Source organism: Acinonyx jubatus, chromosome D2, assembly GCF_027475565.1.
Source record: "Acinonyx jubatus isolate Ajub_Pintada_27869175 chromosome D2, VMU_Ajub_asm_v1.0, whole genome shotgun sequence".
In the NCBI taxonomy this organism is placed as follows: Eukaryota; Metazoa; Chordata; class Mammalia; order Carnivora; family Felidae; genus Acinonyx; species Acinonyx jubatus.
Genome location: NC_069393.1, coordinates 34,375,238 through 34,401,535, shown reverse-complemented (window position 1 = coordinate 34,401,535; position 26,298 = coordinate 34,375,238). Strand labels below are relative to the sequence as shown.

At 47.0% G+C, this 26,298-nt stretch overlaps 2 protein-coding genes across 12 annotated transcripts in view; one reads left to right on the top strand and one right to left on the bottom strand.

Annotated features, from left to right (window-relative positions):
* SAMD8 (sterile alpha motif domain containing 8) overlaps positions 1-8,162 on the bottom strand; it is a 50,692-nt gene extending 42,530 nt beyond the window's left edge. The window contains exons 1-2 of one of the 4 annotated variants that reach the window (XM_053207658.1): positions 7,908-8,027; positions 3,377-3,555 (exon numbers count right to left, since the gene is read on the bottom strand). Coding sequence is in view for 1 of the 4 variants with exons in the window: in XM_027062331.2 (XP_026918132.1) it covers positions 7,908-8,081 (174 nt within the window). In the remaining 3 variants the exon portion in view is untranslated. Of the gene's footprint in view, positions 1-3,376; positions 3,556-7,265; positions 7,296-7,907 lie in introns of those variants that run through there. The other 3 variants (XM_027062331.2, XM_027062334.2, XM_027062335.2) reach the window with 3 other exon arrangements.
* A 2,542-nt stretch (positions 8,163-10,704) lies between these two features.
* On the top strand, positions 10,705-25,069 carry DUSP13B (dual specificity phosphatase 13B). Of its 8 annotated transcripts, none has more exons than XM_053207192.1 (7): positions 10,705-10,924; positions 13,518-13,725; positions 15,996-16,199; positions 17,207-17,301; positions 20,877-21,050; positions 23,648-23,868; positions 24,328-24,581. In XM_053207192.1, exons 1-7 carry the CDS (start codon positions 10,776-10,778, stop codon positions 24,393-24,395), a joined length of 1,119 nt encoding a protein of 372 aa, XP_053063167.1. In that variant the 5' UTR covers positions 10,705-10,775; the 3' UTR covers positions 24,396-24,581. The 8 variants fall into 8 exon arrangements, 7 of the variants coding, with proteins under 7 accessions (XP_053063167.1, XP_053063169.1, XP_026918131.2 ...); XM_027062330.2 differs by lacking the exon at positions 24,328-24,581 and adding an exon at positions 24,611-25,069 and having other exon boundaries at positions 10,708-10,924; positions 15,996-16,100; XM_053207191.1 differs by lacking the exon at positions 24,328-24,581 and adding an exon at positions 24,611-25,069 and having other exon boundaries at positions 10,708-10,924.
* Positions 25,070-26,298: the final 1,229 nt, after the last annotated feature.

The window sequence follows — 26,298 nt, the reverse complement described above, 5'->3', positions numbered from 1 at the left end:
ACTATCTACACAACATACTGTGAATCTTTAATTATTTCAAAATAAAAGTTAAAAAAAAATTTAAAGGAGCAAAATGTCCTAAAAAATAGCAGATGCATCATATGTATGTATCTTTAAATAAGTAAAATGTCAAACTATTAAGAGTTCTCCAGTGGACTCCTTCACTATCTACATTAAACATTTCCAAAATTTCTAAATTTTATACAATAAGCATATAATAGTTGATAACCAAAGAGAAAAGACTCTTTAAAGAAAATGAAAACAATATTATCTCTCCCTGTTTGAAGCATATCACACAAATAAGATATGAATAGAAAATTAAGAAAGAAAATCAATTAAACTCAATTATTAATCTACGTATGCATATATACACTAAATAAAAGAAACAGTGAGGCAACTAACAAGCCCAAGAGGTCCAAAAAAATATCTAATTGCAGATCCAGCACCATCACCCATTACCAGTGTGACTTTGGAAAATGACTTAACCTTTGTACTTTAAGAGATCAAGAGATTACAAACAGAACCTAATCAGAAATATTAAACATACAATGTTTTGTAAATCAGGATGACAGAATTCTTAAAATGGCAGAATTGGAAATGACTTGAATGGAAGATTTAGTACAATTCCTCAACTGACAGCTTAAGAAACAAAGGCTTGAGAGTTAAATAAATTTCAGAAAGCTATTCTGCAACAGAATTCAACAAATAACCCAGAATGCATAGCAGTTAAGAATGTTGGCTCTGGAATCAAACTGCCTAGATTCAAATCAGGGATTTACAACTCACAGCTATGTGACCCTGCATTAGTTACTTAACCTCCTTGGGCCTCATTATTTTTATCTGCAAAATGGAGAGAATACTAGCTCTTACTCCACAGGCTTATTAAGATTACATGGACTAAAACATGTAATGCTTTTGTAATAATGCTTGGCAAATACAAACTGCTCAGTAAATATAAGCTAATACTGCCATCCTCACTAACTCCTCTTTCTGCCAGTATTGAGCTAGGCCTGAAATTAAATCATTAGGATAGTCACCTATCAACTAATAGTTAAACCCACTCTTTTTTTTTTTTAATGTATATTTATTAATTTTGAGAGAGAGAGAGCAAGCAAGCAGGGGAAAGGCAGGGAGAGAGAGTATCCAAACCAGACTCCATGCTCAGCGCAGAGCTTAGCTTGACATGAGACTGGATCTCACAAACTGTGAGATGGTGACCTGAGCTGAAATCAAGAATCAGACACTTAACCAACTGAGCCACCCAGGTACCCCCAAACCCACTCTTAACTCAACCTTTGGGTTAATATGAAATACATATGAATATTTGAAAACAGCTGTAAAATCTTATTAAGGTTTTGCTCAAGATAGAATTACCTTTCAGGGAAACAACAATGTAATCAAAGAACAAACTGAAAAGTAAAATAACAATAGTGATTCCAATTAATCGGTGTAGACTTCAACTCAACCTGAGTTTCTCATATAAAAACTTCCTTAATATCAAGTTTAACTAAATAAAAAATATTTCAACAGGGGCATATGAATATTTTAAAAAATATGTTATAGGTTGATGATAATTAATTATTGTTGACATCTAAAAGTACTTCTAGGGGTGCCTGGTTGGTCGGTGGAGCATGAGAATCTTCATCCCAGGAATGCAGGTTCAAGTCCCACGCTGGCTGTAGAGGTTACTTAAAAATAAAATCTTAAAAAAAAAAAAAAAAAAAAAGTACTTCTATACCTTAACAATTAACTTGGGAAATCTTCCTAAAGTGACAGGCACAGGGCACCTGGGTGGCTCAGTTGGATAAGCTTCTGACACTTGATGTCGGCTCAGGTCATGATCTTACAGTTTGTGAGACTGAGCCCCAAGTCAGGCTCTCTGCTGTCGGCATGGAGAATCCCTGAGAATCTCCTACTTGGGATTCTGTCTCTCCTTTTCTCTCTCTAAAAAAATAAATAAACTTAAAAAATGACTTTCAAGTTATCATTATGCAATCTTTAGAATACAAAGGATATATGAACAAAATGAAAACTTTACTTTTTTTTTTTTTAAAGTGGGCTTCGTGTCCAGCACAGAACCCAATGCAGGGCTCAAACTCACGACCCTAATGTCAAGACCTAAGCTGAGACCAAGAGTCTGATGCTTAACTGACTGAGCTACCCAGGTGCCTCAAAAACTTTACTTTCTGTGTGTTTTCAGAACCAATGTTGAGGTTCATATGATGATAGTAATTTAAATATGCTGGATTTTTCTTGTAGTTTCACTCGATCATGTGTAATCTAAAATACTAGAGTATAACCTGAAGTAATTGTCTTATTTAAAAACTATATATTGTCTTCAAAAACCATACATTCGAATGCCTCTAAAAGAATTTAGAACTGATTAAACTTGATTCATGAACATAAAATGTGCTGTTTTTGAAAGTTATTACTGATTTGGCATACAGTAAAAATTTTTTTAAATTATAATTTCCAAGTGACCATATCCCAAGACAAAAAAGATGGGGAAGAAGGGTGACTGGGTGGCTCAGTTGGTTAAACGTTGGACTTCATCAGCTCAGGTCATCAATCTCCCAGTTCGTGCGTTTGAGCCCTGTGTCAGGCTCTGTGCTGACAACATGGAATCTGAAGCTTGCTTCGGTTTTTGTGTCTCCCTCTCTCTGCCCACCCTCCTCCCCAGCTTGTGCATGCTCTCTCTCAAAAATAAACAAATCATTAAAAAATTTTTTTACAAAAGAGGGGAAGAGATTTTTAAAAATTATATAGTAAATATATTCTCCTTAAAACAATTAAACATTATAGTTGAACTCAAGCTAAATAACATTAAATCCAATTTTACCTAATAAAGCTTACTTATTATACATTTAATACAGACAAATTCTATCAGTTTGCAGATCCATAAGCCAGAGCATAAAATTAACTCTTATGAAAGTAAGAAGACTAAATTATAATGTAGAAGAATGAAGTTTACTTTGGGCATTTAGCTCTGCAGTTTGTAGTATTTAGAACTATGCAGCTTTTTTTCTAATCCCATTTTTATTTTTTAATCCTATTTTTAAATCTTTTCATCAATTTTTCTCTTTCTTTTTCTAAACATTTGTTTATTTATTGTTTAGAGAGAGCATGAGTGGAGGAGGGGCAGAGAGAGAGGGGGACAAAGGATCTGAAGCAGGCTTTGTGCTGACAGCAGAGAGCCCCATGTGGGGCTCAAACTCACAGTGAGATCAGGCTTCAGATCAAGAATCAGATACTTAACTGCCTGAGCCACCCAGATGCCCCGTTTACCTTCTTAAGCACAGAGCATTGTTTCCAAAACATCTATGAAATCTGGTATAATTTCAAAAGTTACAAAGACCCTGAACCAATTTCTACCAACCATTTCTGAAACTCCAGCAGTGATTCTTTACTATTTTGTTATGTCCTACTTCTGAGCAGTAGAGTTTGATGCAGCACATTTGAAGAAATTAAATTGCCTTCTTAGTTACATCATCATTCTTTTGGCTGCACTTCAGTTCAGGGACGTTTTTTGCTGTCCAGATCATGCAATCTCATATGCTATTAAAAAAAAAAAATTGTCATGTATACCAAAGAACCCACACTTTTTCTGGCTCCAACTTGCCTTTAAACTAAGACTCCCACTGGCAGGATGCATCTAATTCTATACCACATCCAGAACCATCACAGCTCAATGAGTAAGAATCTAATTAGACAATATTGCTCAGTTTAAACCCTCAGTTGCAGTAAAATGTTTTACACAATGATGATAATTTAGTAGTAAATTTGATGAGGGGTTCTTGATCTGGCTGCATGCCAGTACAAAGAAATATACCAGCAAAGAAGTATATAAATTCTAATTCTTATTCTAATCACTAAAATGATATTTGGAAAGACTAGTAGTTTGATATATTGATTGGTAAAATCTTTATTTCTAAATATGCTACACCTCCAAATCAAATCAACATGATGGAAAATGAGAAACTGGCTCAAGATTTCAAAACCCATCACAATATTGTGAAAATATACTGAATTTGGACTCAAAATTTAATGTATAGTTTTGGCAATCTTTGACTTTCATGACAATATTACATTGATAAAACTGACATTGATTTAATTTAGTCTCAAAGTTCCAAAGTAAAACCAATTTGCAGACATTTTCAATAACTCAGTGAGACGGTGTAACTTACAAGATTTGAAATTAGCAGAATTCGTGGTTCTCACCTCCTACTAGATAGAATGTCTTACCTGTCAAGAATTTTAAGAGAACAAAGGATCAAGATATTAGATACTACCTCTCTTGTCCACTGCGACAATTACTCACCTAAGCCCACAATAAAAATTTAAGACAAATATAAATATAAATATAGGTCACTGACTCCACAACAGTCTTTTGAGGTACACATGATAAAAACTATTTTATGGTGAAAGACTGTGATGGAACTATTGTAACCAAGTTTTCCTAGTTTCTACTATCCTAAGCAAGAGCAAAGATAAACTCATATTATGTTACATTCTGTACTGAAGTGATTTTATTACCAGGAAGACCCAATGTGTAGGGAAGTAACAGAACACTTCAATATGGAGACATGAAGTCTAGACTCAACTAGAAGGTTAAGCTTAAGATCCAGTGATGACAGTGCTGTGTATATGGGGGGGGGGGGGGGGAGAGCCTAGGAATATTCACACAAGTCTGTCACAAATTCATATCCACTACTCATGTGACAAATTACCAACCAGTGACAGAGGCAGCATGTAAACACTGAATTGTTCTCCAAGCGTGCCTGGTCCATGCTCTCCAATTTTTGTTAACTTCTGGATTTCTCAAAGGTAAGAGGACAGTAAAACCTAAAGTAAGAATTACTGTCATGATTAATGGCTGTGTTAGATTCACACTACGTAACACCATATATTACATCAGGCCAGAAGGTAAGAATTTTCAAAGAATGTCCACTTAATATGGTCATTCTTATAAGACAAAATAATAATATTCATTAGAACATCTGTGATTCAACAATTTCTCAAAAACAGTGTTTAAATTTCAATTCTCAGAAAAGCCATGAAAATGTTTCCAAATCAACTATGGCAAAGTTTTGAAAACGCATTGAGGATTTAGTGGTTAGCAAAATACATTTTTACAAGCAGTTGTGCAATGTGAGAGTTTTTACAGAATGCAGAGAGTACTACTGAAATCAAAACTGATTTATCTGTGATAAACAAATAGTAAAAATAAAATAAGTTTAAAAAAATAAACAAAAATGGATTTATCTAAGTATATCTGCAAGTTCTGCCACTGTGGTCATGATGGCTTCTTCTTGTTTTAGGGAAAATGCTCTACCACAAAACTGATTTTTTCTTTACAACTAAGGGACAGTGAGAACTGTCAAAGGGAAACAAAAGTAACCATTGGGCATTTAATATGTTAATTATACAACTCCAGGGGTGCCTGGGTGGCTCAGTCAAGTTAGTCTGACTTTGGCAGGGGTCCTGATCTCGCAGTTTGTGAGTTGGAGCCCCACATCGGGCTCTGTGCTGACAGTTCAGAGCCTGGAGCCTACTTTGGGTTCTTTGTTTCCCCTCTCTCTCTGCCCCTCCCCCCCCCCAAAGATAAATAAACATTAAAAATTATACAATTCCATTTAATGGTTTCTTTAATGTTATAGTAATATTAAGATGTAACCTTAGAGTTCTATTTCAGTTCCATTCAGTAAATTTTTAAATGCCAAGACTTTTATTTAGAGCTAAGTATAAAGGCAAGGTCTTTAGAGAAATCTGTCTGGTGAGGGTAAACAGAGATACAAGCAATAGTAATACTACGTAACTTCCAACTAAATATCTTTTGTATTAAGTTAAAAGGGAGTTAATCTTTTGACAACAGTTAAAGCAAAGAATTCAGCTCTCCTTTGAAGAAATAATTACTAGTCCACTAAGCATTTGAAGATGACAGTCTGTATACATAAGCTAATTGAAAAGTTTTTGCAATAAAGTACATTTTCACTGCATGAAGATTAAATAGTAGATACCTGTTTAGAGAAGAAACACTTGATCAAAAGTTTGTTTTGAAATGGCCAACAAATGTGCAAAACATAGAGTCAAATAAAAAGCTGCAAAAGTAAAACAACATATGAAACAGCTGAAGTCAAAGACTTCTTGAAGCCATGTTATAATTTAACAATTACAAAAGGAAATTAACTTACTTATACTAAAGTGAACATAAGTATTGCAATCATTATTTTTCTGGCACAATTATTGTTTTGGTACTGTCTTCTATAAAAAGCATTTGTGTACCCACCTATCCCAGTTCTGTTTACTGACAACTACAAGCATCCTCTATTTCTTATTCTTCTAGATTACTCTCCTAAAAATATTATTTATACAATATATACAAAATTGCATTAATACTGGTCCTGCAAATGTATCAAAAGAACTTCTCCGATTTTCAAGAGGTGACTCCAATCCTGGAGTTAGGGGTGAGAGAAAGAGCTAGTACTCCTGGGCTGCAGTGATTTCACGTAGACAGCTGGCCCTTGAACATGGGTTTGAATTGCACAGGTCCACTTATATGCAGACTTGTTTCCCGATAAATACGGTACTGTAAATGTATTTATTGTCTCCTCCTTATGATTTTAACAGTTTCTTTTCTCTAGCTTACTTTACTATAAGGACACAGTATATAACACACATAACATACAAAATGTGTTAATCGTTTATGTTATCAGTAAGGCTCCTGGTCAACAGGCTATTAGCTAAGTTTTTGTAGCGTCAAGAGTTATAGGGGATTATGACTGCATGCTTCCAACCTCCTGGTGTTCAAGGGTGAACTGCAGTTTTATAACCCTTTTAACCTGCATTGATCATATTTTTACCCTGTGGTCAAAATAATGTGTCAACTCAAATTGTCAAAGGGGAACCAGTCAATACTGAGTCTCTGTAAAACCTAAGCGTCCAAATTCTTGTTTTGAGTTTTTTTTTTTTTTTAATTTAATGGTAACGTATTAAGTCTTTTTTAAAGATCTAAACTTGTCTGGTATTTAAAGTAAACTTGAAGAAAAAATACAAAGACAAAAACACGCTATTACTGTTAGTAAAAAAAAACCCAAAATGATACCTTTATGTTCAGAATCACCCCCTTCACTATCTTTTCCAAACATCACTTCCTTTTTACTACTTCCCCCCAGTCTTTACGGCAAATCAATGTTCAACACCGCCCCAGATTATTAAAACGATCCCCTATTCACAAATGAGAAAGCCCCATTATCCAAGCACATTACCCTAGTGATCTTCGACGTTTTCAAAGACACCTGTGAAAATGCCAAAGCCCTAAATTAGATCCCCCAGGGCTCTTTTTCTTTCTTGACCCCGTTTCTCTTTTTAAGGCCCTTTAGGTCAGACGACTTCCTAGCGGACAGCCCCTCCCTTTTCCAATCAAACCTAAATCCTTCCCCTAATTATCACCCCCCACCCCCCCGACTCTGGTCAGCTACCTCATGATTCACACCCGGGTTCCGTCGCTCGCCAGGCAGCAACACTGACCGTGTTCCTGGCTCCTACGGTGCCTCGCCCCCACTGCCAAATCCTGGAGCATCTCTTTCTCCAGTCCCGCATTCACGCGGGACCCCTTCGATCTGCTTCCCTCACTATTCGGCTCTCAAAACCTTCCAAGCCCTTGTCTCTTCAAAGCCATCTCTCCCTCGGACTCCCACTCTCCCACCTCACCTCAGGCTCTCAGCTCAACAGCCTCCATTTCCCACAGATTCCATTCTAGAGCCGACTCTCCAGGCTCCCTCAACCGTCTTCGGTGGCCCCTCCAGACCCCAGTCCTTGGGAGCCCCGGCTCCGCCCCTGACTCCCAACTCACCCTCGGCTGCAGGAGACCCCAAACCCCCCTCTCGTCAGGCTCAGCTGCCGCTCACCTCTGCGGTCCGGGTCGGGCTCCCCCGACCCAACTCCGAGTCGGCGTCCGAGCCGCTGTCGGAATCCCAGGCCCTCCGGGCCTCGCCGGAGTGAAGCTCCTCGAGCGGCGGGGGCGGAGCCCGGGGAGGAGAGCCCGAGTGGAGACGGGGGCGGTGGCGGCTGCGCGCAGGCATTGCTTCGGCCTGTCTCTGCCGCGCCGGGAGCCACTTGAATCCGAACCGGAACTGCTTCGGGAGGAGGGGCCGTACCGGAGGGAGGCGGAGCCTACGGGCGGGGGTGGGGCCCAAACCGGAAGGTTCGCGGGACTCAAGCTGGGCTGGGGGAAGGAAAACCGCAGCAAGGAAGTCTGAGAGCGCATGCGTCAGGCCCAACGCCAAAGGGGGAGAAAATAAAGGGCTGGTGAAGTTGGGGTGGGGCCTATGGGATTAGGAAGCGGGGTTTGGGAACAAGAAATTACCTAATTCCTTTGGAGGGAGCCAGCTCCTCTGCAAGAGCCAATATCCAGGGATCATTGTTACCATTTATTGCCTTTACTTTCTGACAGCGCTTATGCCAAATGTTATATAAATATCTCACTTAATCCTTATGCCAACTCTCAGGGTGTTATAACACAGAACTGCCAAGAAACCTACCTGAGGTACTGCAGTTAATACATGCCGAAGCTAGTATTCTTAAATCTAACAAGATTCTGTACTCTTCTTATTCCATTACCCGAAAGTACCTAACCTGGCCTAGAATTGGCAGAAACCAACTCCAAAGCCACCTGTGACCTGAGCTCCAAACCCTCCTTGATCTTGCTTCCCCATCAAGTGCAGGGCAGACTTCGGAGGCTCTGATGGGATGGAGACAGGTTGAGGGGGGAGGGGACAAGAGTGCCTACTGCTCCCGTGGGATGCCCTGCTGTAGCCTTTACCCTCAGGCTGGACTCAAGGCCAGAGGCAGTTGGGAGCCTTCCCACCGATGAGGAAGCATAAGGCAAGCTGAGGGCAAAGCACAAGCTAACAACACCCCCCACCCCCACCCCCGTGGGATATATGTGACATTCCTCAGGCACTTTCAGGCTGTCTGAGAACAAAATAAAGGACAGTAAACAAATGGTCAAGGGGCACCTAGGTGGCTCAGTCACTTGAGTTTCTGACTTCAACTCAGGTCATGATCTCATGGTTCGTAGGTTTGAGCCCCACCACGGGCTCTCTGCTGACAGCTCAGAGCCTGGAGCCTGCTTCCGATTGTGTGTCTCCCTCTCTTTCTGCCCCTCCCCCACTTACTCTCTGCTTCTCTCTCTCAAAAATAAATAAACATTAAAAAAAAAGAAAACAAATGGTTAAACTGGGACTCTCCATCATTTTACAAATTACAAGAAAAAGGCAATCTTATCAATAGTTTTATCTCCAGGAACTCCCTACTGTCTTAAAGATAATGCTTTGCTAGAGGGAAAAACAACTTTAGTTTGACAATAGCTAGGCCTTCAGTAATCTGTGAGTCTTAGCGTATGGAAATCTCTTTAAGAAACTTCCTCTGGACTTTACCTCCCCCAACTCCATAGTATATAACCAGTCACTCTTCATAGCTCTTTCTGCCCAGGGTCCTGTCCCCAGGCTTTAATAAAATCACCTTTTTGCACCAAAGATGTCTTCAAGGATTCTTTCTTGGCCGTCAGCTCCAAACTCCCACCACCTCAAAACCCCATCACCACAGCAAATCATATTCCTCCCAACCCAACAGAGCCTTCACGAACTCACCTGAGAGCGGGCAAGTCCTCTTACCTCTTTTGCCCATAACTGCCTCTGACAGGAGGGCAGATATAGAGCTTTCTTAGTTTCTGTTGTGGGGACAAAAGCCCTTGTAAGCAGGGGAATCTCCCTCCCATCCCCAAAATGTTTCTAATTTTTTTTTAATGTTTATTTATTTTTGACAGAGAGACAGAGTATGAGCAGGGGAGGGCAGAGAGAGAGGGAGACACGGAATCTGAAGCAGGCTCCAGGCTCTGAGATGTCAGCACAGAGCCCGACACGGGGCTCAAACTCACAGACCACGAGATCGCGCCCTGAGCCGGAGTCGGACGCTCAACCGGCTGAGCCACCCAGGCGCCCCCAAAATGTTTCTGATGACAGTCCTTTTGGCTCTTCAGAAGTCTAGGGCAACATTCACTTCCCTTCTCCCCACTTTGATATACACAGCCCATTTCAGCTTTCTCTTTTGAGAAAGCCATCTTCAGTACAGAACCATTGTTCAAACCTTCCCCCACAAACCCCATGGCATCCTTGAGAGGAAGTCCTCCTTGCCTCCTCTCCACATTTCTCTGACTCCACAACCCTTGAAACTTTCCCTGGGCTGCATAATCCAGAGGCTCACTCAGCAGCCATATGGTTCCCACCCAATTGGTAGCCCACCCAGACCTGCGGAGCTTTTTTTATCACTCATCCTTGGAATCAATCACCCCTCTCCACCCTGGATCTCTATTTTAACTCAGTCCTCAGAACTAAATAGCCTTCCTCAGGGCCCAAAGCCTCTTAGTTCAACAAATGTTGGGCATTACGATGTGTTAGATACAGAATATCCTTTGTTTCATTTAATCCTCACAATTCTTTGAAGTAATTGCAATTATCCTTACTTTACAGATGAAGAAACCCAGGTGGAGAAGTAAAATAACTTGCAGAGATATGATGGATTCTATGTTGTCATGGAGTTTGGGGTTAGGGGAGTAACTTGGGGGGAAAATGTCCTGTTCTCTCTGGAGGCCCCACGACTTGCTGAGTCACTTGCTTCTGTCCCACCTGTCCCTGCCAATCTCCAGGAAGGAGAAATGACACTGGAGAGGCAGAAGAGAAGTGACCGCGGAGACAGAGGGCTGGGTGGGCTGGCCCATGGCTGAAGCCTCAGTCCCAGTGCTGAGGGGAGATGCCGAAGCCACGCCTTGCCCCAGCGTTCTGGAACTGGAGGAGCTCCTGAGGGCAGGGAAAGTTTCTTGCAGCCACGTGGACGAAGTTTGGCCCAACCTTTACATAGGAGATGCGTGAGTGATAGCTCGTCGGAAAGGGTGTGGGGAAGGGGACAAGGAGAGACAGTTCTTGGGCTCTTTATCAGAGATGAGGGGTTAGGTGGCACAAGGAGAAATAGTTCTGTTCTGCACATCTCAGGCCAGGGACTGACTCTAGGACTCCTGTGTGCTGGGGTGAGTGCAGTGATCAGATGTGACCACCAGGGGGAGGAAAGCTTTTGCCTGCCTGGATGATTGGCGCTCCCAGAGGATTCTGAAATCTTCTGATATATCCTGGACAATTGGCGAGTCTCAGGGATAGAGACCTGGGGAATGGTGCTTTCTGGTATGACATGAGATGGACAGAGAGCTCCCCTTCCTGAGTCCAGCCTCCTCTGGACACAGAGTGGGTGAGGAAGGTGAATCAGGGAAGGTGTCATTAAACATTTGCAAATTAGAAACAGGTACGAGGTGGTGGCCACAAGAGGCCAGATGTCCGTGGCAGGGCATGGGGCAGGAAAGGAGGGGCAGCTGGATTCCAGAACTGAAGCAATTCTTTCCTTCCTGTCTTGGCTAAGGCAGGAGCAGATCACCTCAGGTAGCAAAGAGGGTCTGAAGATAACTCCCTATACCACCAACAACCCTTCACCAGAAAGCTCTGAGGGCGGGGCTCAAGTTTACTGGGTTCCTTCTTGGCTCCCTTTGGATATTGATGGCTCTGTCTCTCTGAAGCAGGGGGCCAGACCAAACCTCTCTTCTGGACCCCATGGCTTAGCCAGCAACCAGCCCCATTCCTTCCCTTCGTAGGGCCACGGCAAATAACCGCTTTGAGCTATGGAAGCTGGGCATCACCCATGTGCTGAATGCAGCCCACGGCGGACTCTACTGTCAGGGCAGCCCTGACTTCTACGGCAGCAGTGTGAGCTACCTGGGCGTACCAGCCCACGACCTCCCCAATTTCGACATCAGTGCCTACTTCTCCTCAGCAGCTGACTTCATCCACCGTGCCCTCAGCACACCCGGGGGTAGGAGTTGGGTCTGAACTCATATTCCAACCTGCTCAGTCATTGGGGGGCGAGATATCAAGTTTCCCCTCAAATATCGGTGCCCTCCCATTTCTAGTTTTTCAAAAGCCTTCAGGTTTTTAAAAATCCTCTGCTCAGTGCTACTACAATTTATCCAACTTCATTGCTTCATAGACAGGGAAACTGAGGCCTAGAATACAAGGTCATGTCACGAGTTAGGAGCAGTCCTGGGACTGAAAGCCAAGTTTCACAAATAGCAGAACAGCTCTTTCTCTGCATCATTCAGCTTTGAGAAATTGCCATTTAGTAACTAGATGTCTGGTTTCTAAAGTATTTTCAAATGGAAAAGAAAGCAAACTTTAAAAAAAAATTTTTTTTTAACGTTTATTCATTTATGAGAGACAGAGACAGAGCATGAGTGGGGGAGGGGCATAGAGAGAGGGAGACACAGAACCCAAGGCAGGCTCCAGGCTCTGAGCTGTCAGCACAGAGCCCAATGCGGGGTTCAAATCCACAAACTGTGAGATCATGACCTGAGCTGAAGTCGGACACTTAACTGACTAAGCCACCCATATGCCCCTAAAAAACCAACAAACTTCTAATACCCAGGGTAGAACAAAGGAGGCTGGGGAAGCTGGAGCCCGCACTCTGTGTTCATCCTGGGCAAGGGCCATGCCCCTTCTTACCTGACCCTGGGCAAGCCAGTGTCCCTCTCTGGACTTCAGTTTCTCATCTATGTGACAGGAAAGACAAGACTATGGCTCACAGCACTCTTTAACATCCAGAGCACTTTGACATTCGTTTTACAAGCATTCATTTACCAGCTATTTATTATTTTTTCTGTGCCAGGCACTGAGCTAGGTACTAAATCCACACTTAGACGAGGCAGGATCCCTGCTCTAATGGAACTTGCCATTATATGTTTTGTGGAAAGATGGTCAGAATGTGGAGTATTGTGGGTACTATTCCTTTGAATGGGTAAATGTGAAGAGACGTGGGAGACTAGGCACAGGGCAAGGGTGCTCAGTCCAGAGGACCAGGAGGTGAGGAGACTTCCCTCTACAGCAGTATTCACTGGGCCACATGCAAAAAGGATGAGCTGCTCTGTGATTCAAGTGATACCATGAGTGGTCAGGAAAGCCTGTACAAGGAAATCATGTCTTAGCTGAAACCTGATAGATGAGTACTAAACATTAGTCAGACCATGAGCTAGAGAAGCTATAGGTAGTTGGAATAGCATGTTCTAGGGCTGGAGGCCAGAGACCATAAGAGCTTTAAGGAACTGAAAGTTACCCAGTGTTCTTAGATCTGAAGGTTGGGGTGAGATAGCCTGAGATGAAGCTGTAAGGTTAGCAGGGGCCAGCTCACGGAGGGTCTTGTAAGCCGTGTGTTAAGGAGTTTGGACCCTATCCCAAGGGGAGGCAAAGGGTGTTGATATACCCATTTGACTGATCAGGAAACTGGGAACCCTAAAGGCTGAATGGTTTGCCCAGGGTTACATAGTACACCCAAGGCAGAGCGGGGAAAGGAACTTGGATCCCTACCCCTGCCCTTGGGTGGGCCAGCTGGTGGGAAAGGGTCTTTCACCGGGATGTCTTCCTCAGCCAAGGTCCTGGTGCACTGTGTGGTAGGGGTGAGCCGCTCTGCCACACTGGTGCTGGCCTACCTCATGCTACACCAGCAGCTGTCCCTGCGCGAGGCAGTGATCACCGTGAGGCAACACCGATGGGTCTTTCCCAACCGAGGCTTCCTCCACCAGCTCTGCCAGCTGGACCAGCAGCTGCGGGGTGCAGGCCGGAGCTGAGGGGCCAGGTGAGGGCTGGGCAGGGAATGAGGAGGTGAGGGGCAAGACTGGGTGCAGTTAAGAAGTGAGAGGTCAGGTCAGGGCTGGATGGGGAACCAGGAAAGGGAAGGCCCATGAGGGTTGGCGGGGGACATGGAATGGGACCAGTTCAGAAGTGGGTTGTCAGGGCTATGTGTAGCCAGAGGGAGGGTTGAAGGGGCCTGGCTAAGTCAACCTTCCAGAAGGAGCCTTTCTCCTGCAGCCTACTCATGTTCTTCAGACCCCTGAGAGGATGGAAATGTTAGGAAGGAAAGAGGTGGAAAGCATATAATGGAAGAGGTGAGGCCTTCTTACCCGGTTCTGATGTGGGCTGCCCTGCTTCCTTGGCCAAAAGCCAGTGGGGGCTCACCTGAACCCCACTAAGGCAGCAACACCACCAGTCCTGACACCTGTGGGCTGTCTGGACATTCCCACACCTCTGCATACCTCCTTCCCAGGTCCAGACCCCAGCTCCAGCTCTGGGGGGAAAGTGGGGCTACAGCTGTCACTCCAGGCTTAGCCAATTTTCACATCAGCCCTGCCTCACCCTTCTCACAATGGAGAAGGAGTACAGGTACTCCTGCCACCAGCCATGGCCTCCTCACCTGAGCCCAGCTTGATACAAAGTTCTCCTGTCATCATGCCATTCCATTCCTTGCCTCAGACCCAGTACCCCACTCCCTACCTGTCCTCCCCCAATCAGTCTGATCTCAGAGATCCACAGAAGCAGCCTCCCTAACTTCATTCCCTCTCAGGTTCTGAGGACCCCTGTAGGACATTAAAGGTCTATCCAGCTCCTTTCTACTTCCGTTTACCCTCCGTCCTGCGGCCCCATGTGCAGTGCATTCAGAGCATTAGCAGATGGTCCTTAAGTTACAGAAGAGGAACAGATCCTCAACACTTCCTCCCCCAGGTCTCCCCACTCCTGATGGGGGCCTCCTGTATCCCCAGCTGCCTAGTAGAAGGAGTTGGCTGCTCCCAACAGCAACACTGCTTCTCAGGCTCCTGGCCCACAAACGGTCACCGAGGTGCTACTTCAATTTCTTTGGCATCAGCCCTGTTTTCCTCCAGCTCAGCTGGGAGGCCATAGGGACGTCTCTTCCTGTGGTGGAGTGGCTGTGCTGGCACCAGCATTGTGAGGGAGCTGCGGTGTCACCTGCCCTTCTTCTCTCACCATGCTGAGGCTGGGTCTGTTTTGTCTGTCCCCAGTAGCCCACCTGCCTCACATTCACATCCCCCTTGAGGGCCATCAGCCAGGGAGCTAAGCCTCCTACCCATGCTGTGCCTTCCCTCATCTCTCCTCAACCCTGACTTGGGCTCTGTGCCTCAGTGCCCACTGGCTCAGAGGGGTTGCCAGCTAGGGGTGGGTGATGGGCCTGGGCTCTCTTGGGAGTTGGAAAAGTGGTAGCTTTTTCCTACCAAGAGCTTCCCAGGATGTGGACTGAATTTCCCTCTGCCCTGCCTCCCACTAAAAGCTGTTCTTGTTTCTGAATTGGTAACTGGCACCATTGCCAGGGAGCCATGTAGCAACACTGACCCCTTCCTGATACTTTCAGAAGGATGAGCATCTTGGGGATGGGGATCAGAGCAGGATGGAGAGATAGGTTTAGAGTTTGGGGGTGAGTGTAATGGAAGAAAATTAGGGTTATAGCCGTGGTTGGGATTAGGCCTAGGGCTGAGCTGGGTGGGAAACCACTGTGCGGAGCTCTGTGGGTATGCGGAGCCAAGAGGGAGACAAGAATGGCATGTTCCCATCCTGCTCTCTCCTCTAAACAGGTTTCAGGAAACTGGTGGAAAGCAGATCTCTGATTATGCCCAACTGCCCCACTTCCTTGGCTTGGAACCCTTAAATGCCCTGACCTCCAACTTCAGTATCTCTCCATCAGGCAGCTTGGGGGAAATCAGTTGGGCTGCAGCACTGCACACTTCCTTGAGGTGCCACCCACCAGACAGCCTGTGCTACTGGAGTCCCCAGGAGTTGTGCAGTGTGCAGCCTATATGGCCATACACAGCAGACCTCGGGACTCCGAAAGATGAGGGGGCCTTGGGGAAAGGTCATTTCTCTCCATGAGCCCTAGGCCCCAGACCTAGGCCCCAGACCTGCCTTATTTCTCCCAGCACCTGTACCCACTTGACCTTACATAGAGGACTGAAGGCAGAGGCAGGTTTAGATGGCAGTTCTTGCCTCTGCCCTGACAAGTCCCAGCCATTCTGGGACTTGGGTTGCCTGCCTATAACATGGAGCTCATCTCTTCCCCAGAGCTGGTCATTACTCTCTGCCGCAGGGCTGTGCCACTTTGCTGCCCTGGCACTGGTCCTGTTGGTGCTGCTGGAGGCTCTGGCCCAGGTGGATTCCAAGAAGATGGTAAGAACCCAGTGTGGAGTCCGCCCTAGAGCCTGCTACTCCATCTGCTTCCTCCCGCTGCCTGCACTCCCTGCCAGCCACTGTCTTCAGTCCCTGCAGGTGGGAATGGTCTGCCTTCTCAGCCAATCCTGAGGCTCCTTAGGCAGGGGCTCCAAGTTTCCTGGGGTGGGAGGATGGGAGGAGAGCGGGAGGGGACTCTAAGTGTTCATGATTGCCCTTAGCCATAGCTGCCTCCACCAGCTCTCCCCAGGGCTCAGGGGACCCCAGCAGGGGCTGAACCCTAGCTCCCTGGAGTTCAGACTTCAGAGTCACCCTGTAGGTGTGGCCGCAGGTGTGCATATGTCTCTGTGTGTGCCTGTCATCTGGGAGTGTTGTGTGGAGGAGTCCTGAAGTCTATATGAGAAGGGTATCTGGAGAGCAGGAAGGATTCTTAACAGGTCTAAATCCAAGGTCCTTAACTGACCACAGTGGCCTTGGAAGGACCTAAAACACCATCTTGCTGACCTCAAGGGACAGTGAGACCTGGGTTAGGAATACTTTCTGGAGGAAAGAGGAGCCTGGCAGAGGGCAGAGTGGCTTCTGGACACACAGCCTCTGATGGCAGGCCAGTGCAGGTCTAAAGGCCTGCTCTGAACCCCACTTACAGCTTTGTTAAGTGTACCCACACTTCCCTCAGCCTGGGTCTTCTAGATCTTAATCCTGGGCCAGTCCTATAATCCTCAGCTCCCAACTGAGCACCCCTGGACCTGGGTTCTGATGTTGACATCACTGCCAGTTTGTGTCTGGTTTTGGCTAGTCTCTTTTCTGTCCTCCTCCATGGAAGATCCTTCTAGCTCTAACCTTCTTCCCATCCTTCATACCACCCTCGAAGGCCAAGGGAGCTTTTAAAATGGCTTATTGGATCTTCTTTCTCCCTGCTCCACATATGCATACGCACCATAGCAGACCCCTGCGAGCTGCCTCCACTCCCAGCAAGGCCAGATGCCTGGCTGGGCCTGGCACTGACCATGCCAGGGACCCAGTGGGTGAGTTGGGAGTGTCAGGGGGAGGCCAGAAGAGGGGAGCAGCACATCATGCTTTATAATTAAACTCAAATCAAAAAATAGAAACAGCATCAAGTGTGCGGAGACAGGCAGCTGGAAGCCGGCAGCACAAAGTGGCCGTCAGAGAAGACCACAGCCTGGGCCAGATATCCCCACAGGTGGGTGAGTGCCCCTATTTCAGGGGGGCCACAGAGCATGCTGAGTCATGAGGGTCAGGGCACCTGTGTCTATGTGTGTTGTGGAGGGACTGGGTTAGATTGGAGGACAGAGTGGGCTAGAGATACAGGCACAGACAAGAGCAGAATAGTCAGAAAGATGTGGGCTCAAATCCTGGATCCCATGCTTACTGGCCGCGTGACCTTGAACACATCACTTAATCTCTCTGAGCCTCAGTTTCCTCATCTGTAAAATGGGGATGATAAAGTTATCTGCTTTATAAGGGTACCGTGATGATCCAATGAGAAAATGTAAGCATTTAGCTCTGTCTGGTACACAGTCTATCCTTAGTAGGTGGTGAATATAATAACAATTATTGCTGGACGGAGAAAAAAAACCTTAAGAGACACAAAGAAACAGAGACTAAGCCTCACTGTCCTGGGGGAGGTTACCCTCTACCCAGGATATGGCTGAGGCTTGAAAGGGTAAGAGTAATAATAGTAGTAATGATAATAATAGTAAGATGCACCATTCTGAAGGCATCTACCATAAGGCAGACCCTGTGGGAGGTGCCTTACATTTAGTATTTCATGAAATTCTCACAGCAGCCCCATGAAAAAACCGGCTCGAAGAAGACCATACAAACACCTGACCTGAGAACTGCCCAGATCTGTCCTCCTCCAGGGCCTGCGTGCTGAGTGCAGAGCCCCACTGGCAGCTCATGTTGGCTGCCCGCCTGCCACCCTCCCTGAGGCTTCCTTTACCAGGCTCCTCACTCATCTTGCCCTGAGATCTCTGGCCTTAACTCTCCTGTGGCCACAGTCCCATCTGGTCTGCTTGGGGAGGAGGAGGAAGCAGAGAGCCTGGGGAGGAGGGAAGGCCAGGGGGACGTCTGGAGCTTCAGCTGAGGAGGTGGATGGCAAGAGCTGCCCCCCGCCCCGAGGAGGCCTGTGCCTTGGCAGAGTGGTGTGTCAGGGGCTGTGGAGGAGCATGAGCTCCTATGAGAGGCTGGGGAGAGCAGCATAGACAGGAGGAGGGACACACACAAAGACAGAAAACAAATATCTAAACTTGTCAACAGCGGCAGCACAAGAGCAGAGAAACCACTGCCCACAGAGGCAGGTATTCAGCTTAGGGAGAAGACACAAGAAGGAGGCAGAATGAGGGCCAGAGTGAATGAGGAGAAGAGCCAGGCCTGACCTGTCCCTACTAAATGTTGGGCGCATGCTTCACTCTGTGGTGGCCAAGGAGATGTGGGAGGAGGAGTCAGTCCAGGTCCGGGGGCAGCAGAAACCAGAGGAGCTGCTGTAGCCACTGACTCCCCTTCCTTGGATGTGCCTGGAGCTTGAAGGATGAGTTCTTGCGCAGGGGGCTGGACCCCCAGTAGGACAGAGTGGACAAATGTGGGGTACATCTGTGAGCATCAGGTATGAGAACCTAGGTGGGACCAGACAAGGAGTACCCCAAAGTCCAAGGAAAAGGCCCCCATTCTTCAGACTTGGGTCTAAGGCCCCTAGGAAATTGAAACATGGCTGTGGCCTAACAGTCCCCAATTCCTGATCCCTCTGCTGGTTCCTCCTCTTCCCAGGAGCCCCCTTGGGACCAGCTCTGTGTCAGCCAGAGCCTGGCTGCCTACTCCCTGGCACAGCTGGACTGCGATGCACCCAATGGCCACAGGGTGGCGGAAGTACCCCACGCCAAGCTCAGAGGCCAGCGTGGGTCTGCCAGGCTTCTCAGAGCTCCATCTCCTGCAGCTCCAGCTGCTGGCGGCAGACCAGTGTGGCTGTTGGACAACCCTGGGGCCTGGGGCTTTCTCCACCCCAACACACTATGCCAATCCCTACCCTGTAGCTACTGCAAACCCAGCCACTGCTCTCATTCTCAGGTCACACCCCCAGGGAATCCTAAAGTCAGGCAAGGCCAGGATCTTAAACATTAGACAGACCATCGGCCAGACAGGAGCAAAGACTTGCTGGAGGCCACCAAATGAGTTATGGCCATGCTGTCCTCCCTCCCTCCAAAGTTCTCTTTCCACCACTTCAGGTAGCTTCCATTGGACATGGGAAGCTCAGGGCCAAAAGCCTTTCATCCCAAAGAGATGCCAAGCAGAGAGGGTTTGAAAGGACTGTGCTTCAGGCTACAGCAGCCTAGGTCTGCTTTCAGACCCCACCCCCACAGGCTCCAAGGGAAGGACCTGGAATTCTAGCCGCTTCACAGCGTTTGTGTTCTGGGCGGAACCTGCCCCAGCCCAGTTCCGCTCATGTGCTGAGTCCTGTCCCTGTACCCACTCCCCCATTCCTGGCCCCAGACCATGCCCTAGGTAGGTGGCAGGCCATTCAGCCTGCCCTGAGAGGTCACAGTGGGGGATGAAGGGGAAAGCTGGGTCTTCACTTCCACCCTGCCCACCGGCTACCTGCTGGGTGAGCTTGGCCAAGCCAGTGGCCTCCTGGGTGCCCATTTCTCTTCCTGGTCTTGGAACTGCCTACCAAAGAGAAAAGATGTTCTTCCCAGTTTGTACCTTCCCTAGTTACTGGTTGAGGGGGCCAGGGACAATTAGCCAAGATAGGCACTCCTTCCCAGCACAGCACCAGACCCAGGTTCTGGTGCCACAGATAACCCAGCTCTGCAGGGTCCCGGATACCCTCAGCCAGATGACTCCTGACACAACTCACCCTCCCTGGGTGAGGCCTGATCTTCAGCACTGGCCTGAGTCATGGGGGTAAGGAGGAAAATCCCAGGGCCTATAGGCAGATGTGTGACCCCAACACTAGGCTCTCATGTAGAGACAGACGGATTAGTAGTGACCATTCTCTGGAGTCCCCAACGATGGCAAGTGGAAGGCTTAGAGACAGAACTGAAGGAACACAACTGGATGGAAAACCCAGCCTTGCTACTTATCACCCATATGGCTTTGGGCATCACTTAAAAATTCTCTCTGACCTTCAGCTTCCTCCTATGTAAAATAGGGAACTAACCCAAGTGAGGCCTCAGGCCTATAAGAGCATCAGTTTACTTAGCACAGAAATACCAACAAATGTCAGTTCATGGCCCAGGCCCCCTTATTCCTGAGATGGGCTCTGCCCTTCAAGCACCTGAAACTGGGAGGGAATGGGGACCTGGGGAAGCAGCAGAGGAGGGAGCTTGAGATGAGCTGCCAGGTTGTGGGGGCCTTCGTAGGTGCCCTCTGAGAGCCACAGTCATCTGAAGTCCTCATCCCTATAAAGTCCCAAGTACCTGTGACTTAAGGGACAGGGTCTTCACTGACTAGTTGTTACAAACAGGGAACTCCGAGGGCCCCTTGGCCAAAGCTTCCACCATCAGGGACCTCTGGAAAGTGCAGGAGAGAGCTTCTCAGCTTCACAGGGGTGACAAAGGATTGATTCCCTTGTTCCCTGGGGAAAGGGTCTAGGCCTCAGCCCCACCTGAGCTGGTTAATAACCTCATCCAAAATAACTGAGGCCCTTTTTGCAGCATCCCAGTGGCACCTGGGCACTGCACCATGCCTGGGCCTTTCCATCAGCTTGACCCACAGGTAGGGATCCTGCCCCCAACCACCACAGTGTCCACTGTGTTTCAGAATGAACTCGCTGCAGAAGCAGGACCTCCGGAGGCCCAAGATCCATGGGGCAGTCCGGGTGTCCCCCTACCAGCCACCCACACTAGCCTCCCTACAGCGCTTGCTGTGGGTCCGTCGGGCTGCCATGCTGAGCCACATCGATGAGGTCTGGCCCAACCTCTTCCTAGGAGATGCGTAAGTACTACCCACGGTGGGAGGTAGGGGGGACAGAAGGAGAGCCTCTCCCAGAGTCCTCCAGGAGCAGAGGTGGCACCCTCTTTGCCTCCCACCATTTCTTTCCACATGTTCCTTTCCTTCTGTATTACTATTAATTTTAGCTGTGGAAACAGAATACACATAAGAAAAGTGCATAGAGGGGCTCATTCAGTTGAGTGTCCAACTCTTGATTTCAGCTCAGATCACGATCCCAGAGTCTTGGGATTGAGCCCTATATCTGGCTCTGCTCTCTCTCTCCTTCTGCCCCCTCCCCCACTCACACACATGCACTCTCTCTCTCCCCCTCTAAAATTAAAAAAAAAAAAAAAGAGAGAGAAGGAAAAGAAAAAGAAAAAAAGAAAAGTGTATAGAGCACATATGAACTGTTTCGCCATCCAGGACAAGAAATAGGACATTACTTATGCCCTAGAAGTCCCACTCATCATAATCCCTTTCCTTGTAGATAACTACTAAGTATTGAAATAATTATTTCCTTGCTTTTCTTTATGGTTTTAACACCTATATACCTGACAATGTAGTTAGTTTTGTTTGTCTTTTAAAGTCATATGAATGGAATCCTATTGTGGATCCTTTGTGCCTGGCATCCTTTGCTCAGTGTTGTAAAATTCACTTGCATTATATGCAGCTGAAGCTCAGTCATTCTGCATTGCTGCATACTATTTGTTTGTATGACTATCCCATAGTTTATCCATTCTATTGTACGTGGGCATTTGAGTTGTTTTCACTTTTTGGCTATTATGAACAGTGATCCTAGGAACAGTCTAGTACATGGTTCCTGGGAATACACACACCAAGTTTCTATAGGGTGTATATGTATAAAGAAAGTAGAATTGTGAGTCATTTCCCCAAAAGTTTTCCTAAAATTTGGAATATATGGATGAATATACGTGGATTTCAGACATTTTCCTTAATATTTAGAAAATATGGTTCAATATCTTATAAATAATATGGCAAATATGCTTTCCCCGCACCAGATAACCAGTTATAAAATCCTTGTTGACTTTTTAAAAATACACACACATGGGGCATGTAGGTGGCTCAGTCGGTTAAGCATCCTACTTGCTCAGGTCATGATCTCGCAGTCTGTGATTTCAAGCCCCACATCGGGCTCTGTGCTGAGCGCTCAGAGCCTGGAGCCTGCTTCAGATTCTGTGTCTCCCTCTCTCTCTGCCCCTCCTCCACTTGTGCTCTGTCTCTCTCTCTCTCTCAAAAATAAATAAACATTAAAAATAAAAATATACAGACATAAACGCTTTGTCACATTTTTTTTTTACAGAAATGATACCTCTTTCTAGTCCCATTTTGTAATCTACTTTATGTAGAAAGATTTTTTTTTTAAAGCTTTTTGAATGGAACCACACATCCTTTGAAAACATTTTTTTTTTCAACGTTTATTTATTTTTTTTGGGGACAGAGAGACAGAGCATGAACGGGGGAGGGGCAGAGAGAGAGGGAGACACAGAATTGGAAACAGGCTCCAGGCTCTGAGCCATCAGCCCAGAGCCTGACATGGGGCTCGAACTCACGGACCGTGAGATCGTGACCTGGCTGAAGTCGGACGCTTAACCGACTGCGCCACCCAGGCGCCCCTGAAAACATTTTTAAACAAAGTTCTGTATCCTGCATTCTTTTTAAGTTTATTTATTTATTTGAGAAAGACAGAGACAGTGCTAGTGAGGGAAGAGCAGAGAGACAGGGAGAGAGAGAGAATCCTAAGCAAGCTCTGAGCTGCCAGAGAAGAGCCCAATGTGGGGCCAGAACTCACAAAACTGTGAAATCATGACCTGAGCTGAAACCAAGAGTCAGACGCTTAACTGACTGAGCCATCCAGGTGCCCCAATGTAGCCTGCATTTTTCACAGGTGCTCAATATAGCACAAACACCTTTCCTTGTTTACCTGCAACAATCTACAACATTTTAGTGGTTGCATAGTATTTCATTTAGATATACCATACTCAGTCTCCTATTACAAGATAGTGATTTTTTCCAATTTTTCACTATCTTGAATATCATTAGGTCCAATTTATATATGTTTGTGGGCACATTTTGGGTTTTTTTCAAGTTCCTAGAAGGGGACTTGCTGAGGCAAGGGATGTATATATTATGCATATATTTTTTAATTTTTTTTTGTTTATTATTTTTGAGAGAGAGAGAGACTGAGAGCAAGCAGGGAAGGGGCAGAGAGAGAGGGAGACACAGAATCGGAAGCAGGCTCCAGACTCTGAGTGCTCAGGACAGAGCCCGATGCAGGGCTCGAACTCACAGACCGCGAGATCATGACCTGAGCTGTAGTCGGCCGCCCAACCGACTGAGGCACCCAGGTGCCCCAATATATTTGCATATTTTTAAGGCTTCTGATGCATGTGGCCAAACTGCCCTCTAGAAAAGTTGGGCTGCATGAAACGGAGTCTTGATCATCTGGGCCTGTTCACTGTTTCCAGTCTCACACTTGGAGGAGGGGTGGCAGAGGAGGGAAGGGGACAAGTTCCAGCCCAGCCAGAGGTGACCCAATGAGACCTGCCCCACCTCTCAATGTCCCCATGCCCTCCCTGCAGGTACGCAGCCCGGGACAAGAACAAGCTGACCCAGCTGGGCATCACCCATGTCGTGAATGTTGCTGCGGGCAAGTTTCAAGTGGACACAGGTGCCAAGTTTTACCGCGGAATGCCCTTGGAGTACTATGGCATTGAGGCTGATGACAACCCCTTCTTCGACCTCAGTGTCTACTTTCTGCCTGTGGCTCGATACATCCGGACTGCCCTCAGTGTTCCTAAAGGTGAACTGCTGGGGAAGACACTGGGGTGGAGGTGGGGGTAGGGATGGTGGTGAGGGGGTGGGATCTGGGGCACTTTTCCCAGTAGCACTGGTGGGTGGGGTGTCCAGAGTTACAAACATCTTCAACAACCCTCCCACCCCATGGAGCAAATAGCTACTACCATTTAGTGAGTGTCCCCTTCAGGGGACCAACAATCACAGACATAGCTAAGGTCTGATGTGGTTCAGGGTAACCATCCCTCAGTAAGAGGTCTGGCATTGGGCAGAAGGTACACAACCTAGCAAAGGCTAAACAGACCCCTTTAAGATGAGGCCTTGGCATAGGGCTGCAGGGATAGAGGAGAGGGCAGAACTAAGGGGGTAAGGGACACTCCCTCTAATCAACCACAAATCCAGGGGACTCCAGGAATACTGTCCCGTCTCCCACGGGAGAGTACAGGATGACATGGGGCTCGAACAGGATGGCAGAGTTGGAAAGGATGCCAGAAGAAGCACCTTGGACCCGGAGAAGGGAATCCCAGCTGTTAACCTTAGCTGGGCCACTAACTTGCTCCGTGACCTTAAGCCAGTCCCTTTCCCTCTCTGGGCCTCAGCTGCCCCATCTGACTGTAAGAACATTGTCAGTATTCCAGGGTGCTGTGGTAGGTGGGCTGAAGGATGGCCAGAAGCATCTCCAATTCCCGCTGGGGTGGGTGGTCAGTGTGAGGGCAGGTAGCTGACGCTAGGTTGGGTCTTTCCAACAGGCCGTGTGCTGGTACACTGTGCTATGGGGGTGAGCCGCTCTGCTACAGTTGTCCTGGCCTTCCTCATGATCTGCGAGAACATGACGCTGGTGGAGGCCATCCAGACAGTGCAGGCCCACCGTGATATCTGCCCCAACTCGGGCTTCCTCCAGCAGCTCCAGGTTCTGGACAACCGACTGGGGCGGGAGACGGGGCGGCTCTGACTTGGTGAGCAGCCAGAAGCCCTGACCTTCTGGCCAGCATGGCCCAACCCAACCAGCCTGGCCCTGGGGACAGCAGCCTCTGCTGTTTCCAGTGACCTTGAGGTATAAATAGCAAGTGGGGGCTTAGCTGAGGCAGAAGCAGGGAGAATTGAGTGGTGACCTTTAGCAGGTGGATTTCCCTGACCCAATCCAAAGATTCTTTATACAAAAGAGAGTTCAGTCTGTCTCTATAATAAAATGTTCATCATAATAAAGACAGGAGATCTTCTGGTGGTTTGTGGGGGTGGTGGCTTACTTTCAGGATGGCCACGAGAGTCCAGAAGGCTTGCCAGCTCTGAGTCAGCATGTTGGCAGCCTACAGAGAGAGTCTGAGTCCATGTTGAGTTTTTGTGAAGAAAGAGGGCACATGAGGATCAATTAGTAGTATCTGCCTTGGGTACAAAAGGCAGGAGTGGGAGTACCAGCGCTGAGAATTAGCTGGCCTTTTCCTCATCTTGTCCTCCTCATATCATCACCCAAGAGCAAGGTTGTCTGAATGAAGACCAAGGTTCAGTCCGTCACCATCCTCCTCCATGCCCACCCCATCAAAAAGCGATCATCAAAACTTGCTGTACAAATAACATCTCTTGAATCTTTTCACTTATGCGTACTTTCAAAAGGACAGACTAAAACAAGCACCAACTGAGAGAAGAGGGTCTAGGGAAGAGACAGCCCAAGAGTCCTGGGTGAAGAATGGTTTTATGAAGCAGCAAAACATTTAGTTCCAAGATTCTTCGTTTTGTGCCCTAATAGCACAATATGAAAAGCCCCAGGTTCCTCAACTGGAGCAAAGTGTCACGGGCTGCTCTCCTCCCACCTCTCAGGCTGCTCCTATTTTAGCCTTGTCTCTTCCAGCTGACCCTTAAACCTCAAGGTTTCTCATGGTTCTGGCCACTGCCTCTTCTCTTCCTCACAGTTCTCACTCTGCTGGGGGGGTCCCTTTGCCCTCACCCCAGCCTCAGTTCACATCTCTAGGCTGATGACTCCTCTGAGGCAGCCCGGTTTGCTCTCCTGAGCTTCAAACCTCTGTATCCCACTGCCCACCTCTATGCGAATACTGCACTTGAATTTCAAACTCAGCTGAGCTTTTCCGCAGCCTCACCCCACCAGCTGAACTCTTCCTAGTTCTTCATTTTCGTGAAGAGTTCTGACAGCCACCATTGCTCAAGTCAGTGATGGGTATCATGTCCCCTCCTACAATTAGCCTATTGATTCTACTTCCTCAATACCTTTGGGACCCGCTCACTTAGCTTCATCTTTGTTGTGAGGATCCAAGTTCAAGCCACCCTCACCTCTCACTGGATCCTTGCAGCAGCCTACTATTGGTCTCTCTGCCTCAAGCCCTGCCCCTCCAATCTCCATACACAATCTTACTAAAATGGAAATCTGATCACATCGCCACTCTGCTTACAACCCCCTAAGTACAAACACCTTGACAAAGTATAA

Bases quoted from the DNA above. Each gene is read 5' to 3' on its own strand.
- DUSP13B (XM_053207191.1), top strand. From the start codon at position 10,776: ATGGCTGAAGCCTCAGTCCCAGTGCTGAGGGGAGATGCCGAAGCCACG. The intron at 17,302-20,876 runs GTGGGTGAGTGC...ACTGTGTTTCAG, and splicing joins TGGGCCAGATATCCCCACAG to AATGAACTCGCTGCAGAAGC. The intron at 21,051-23,647 runs GTAAGTACTACC...CCCTCCCTGCAG, and splicing joins AACCTCTTCCTAGGAGATGC to GTACGCAGCCCGGGACAAGA.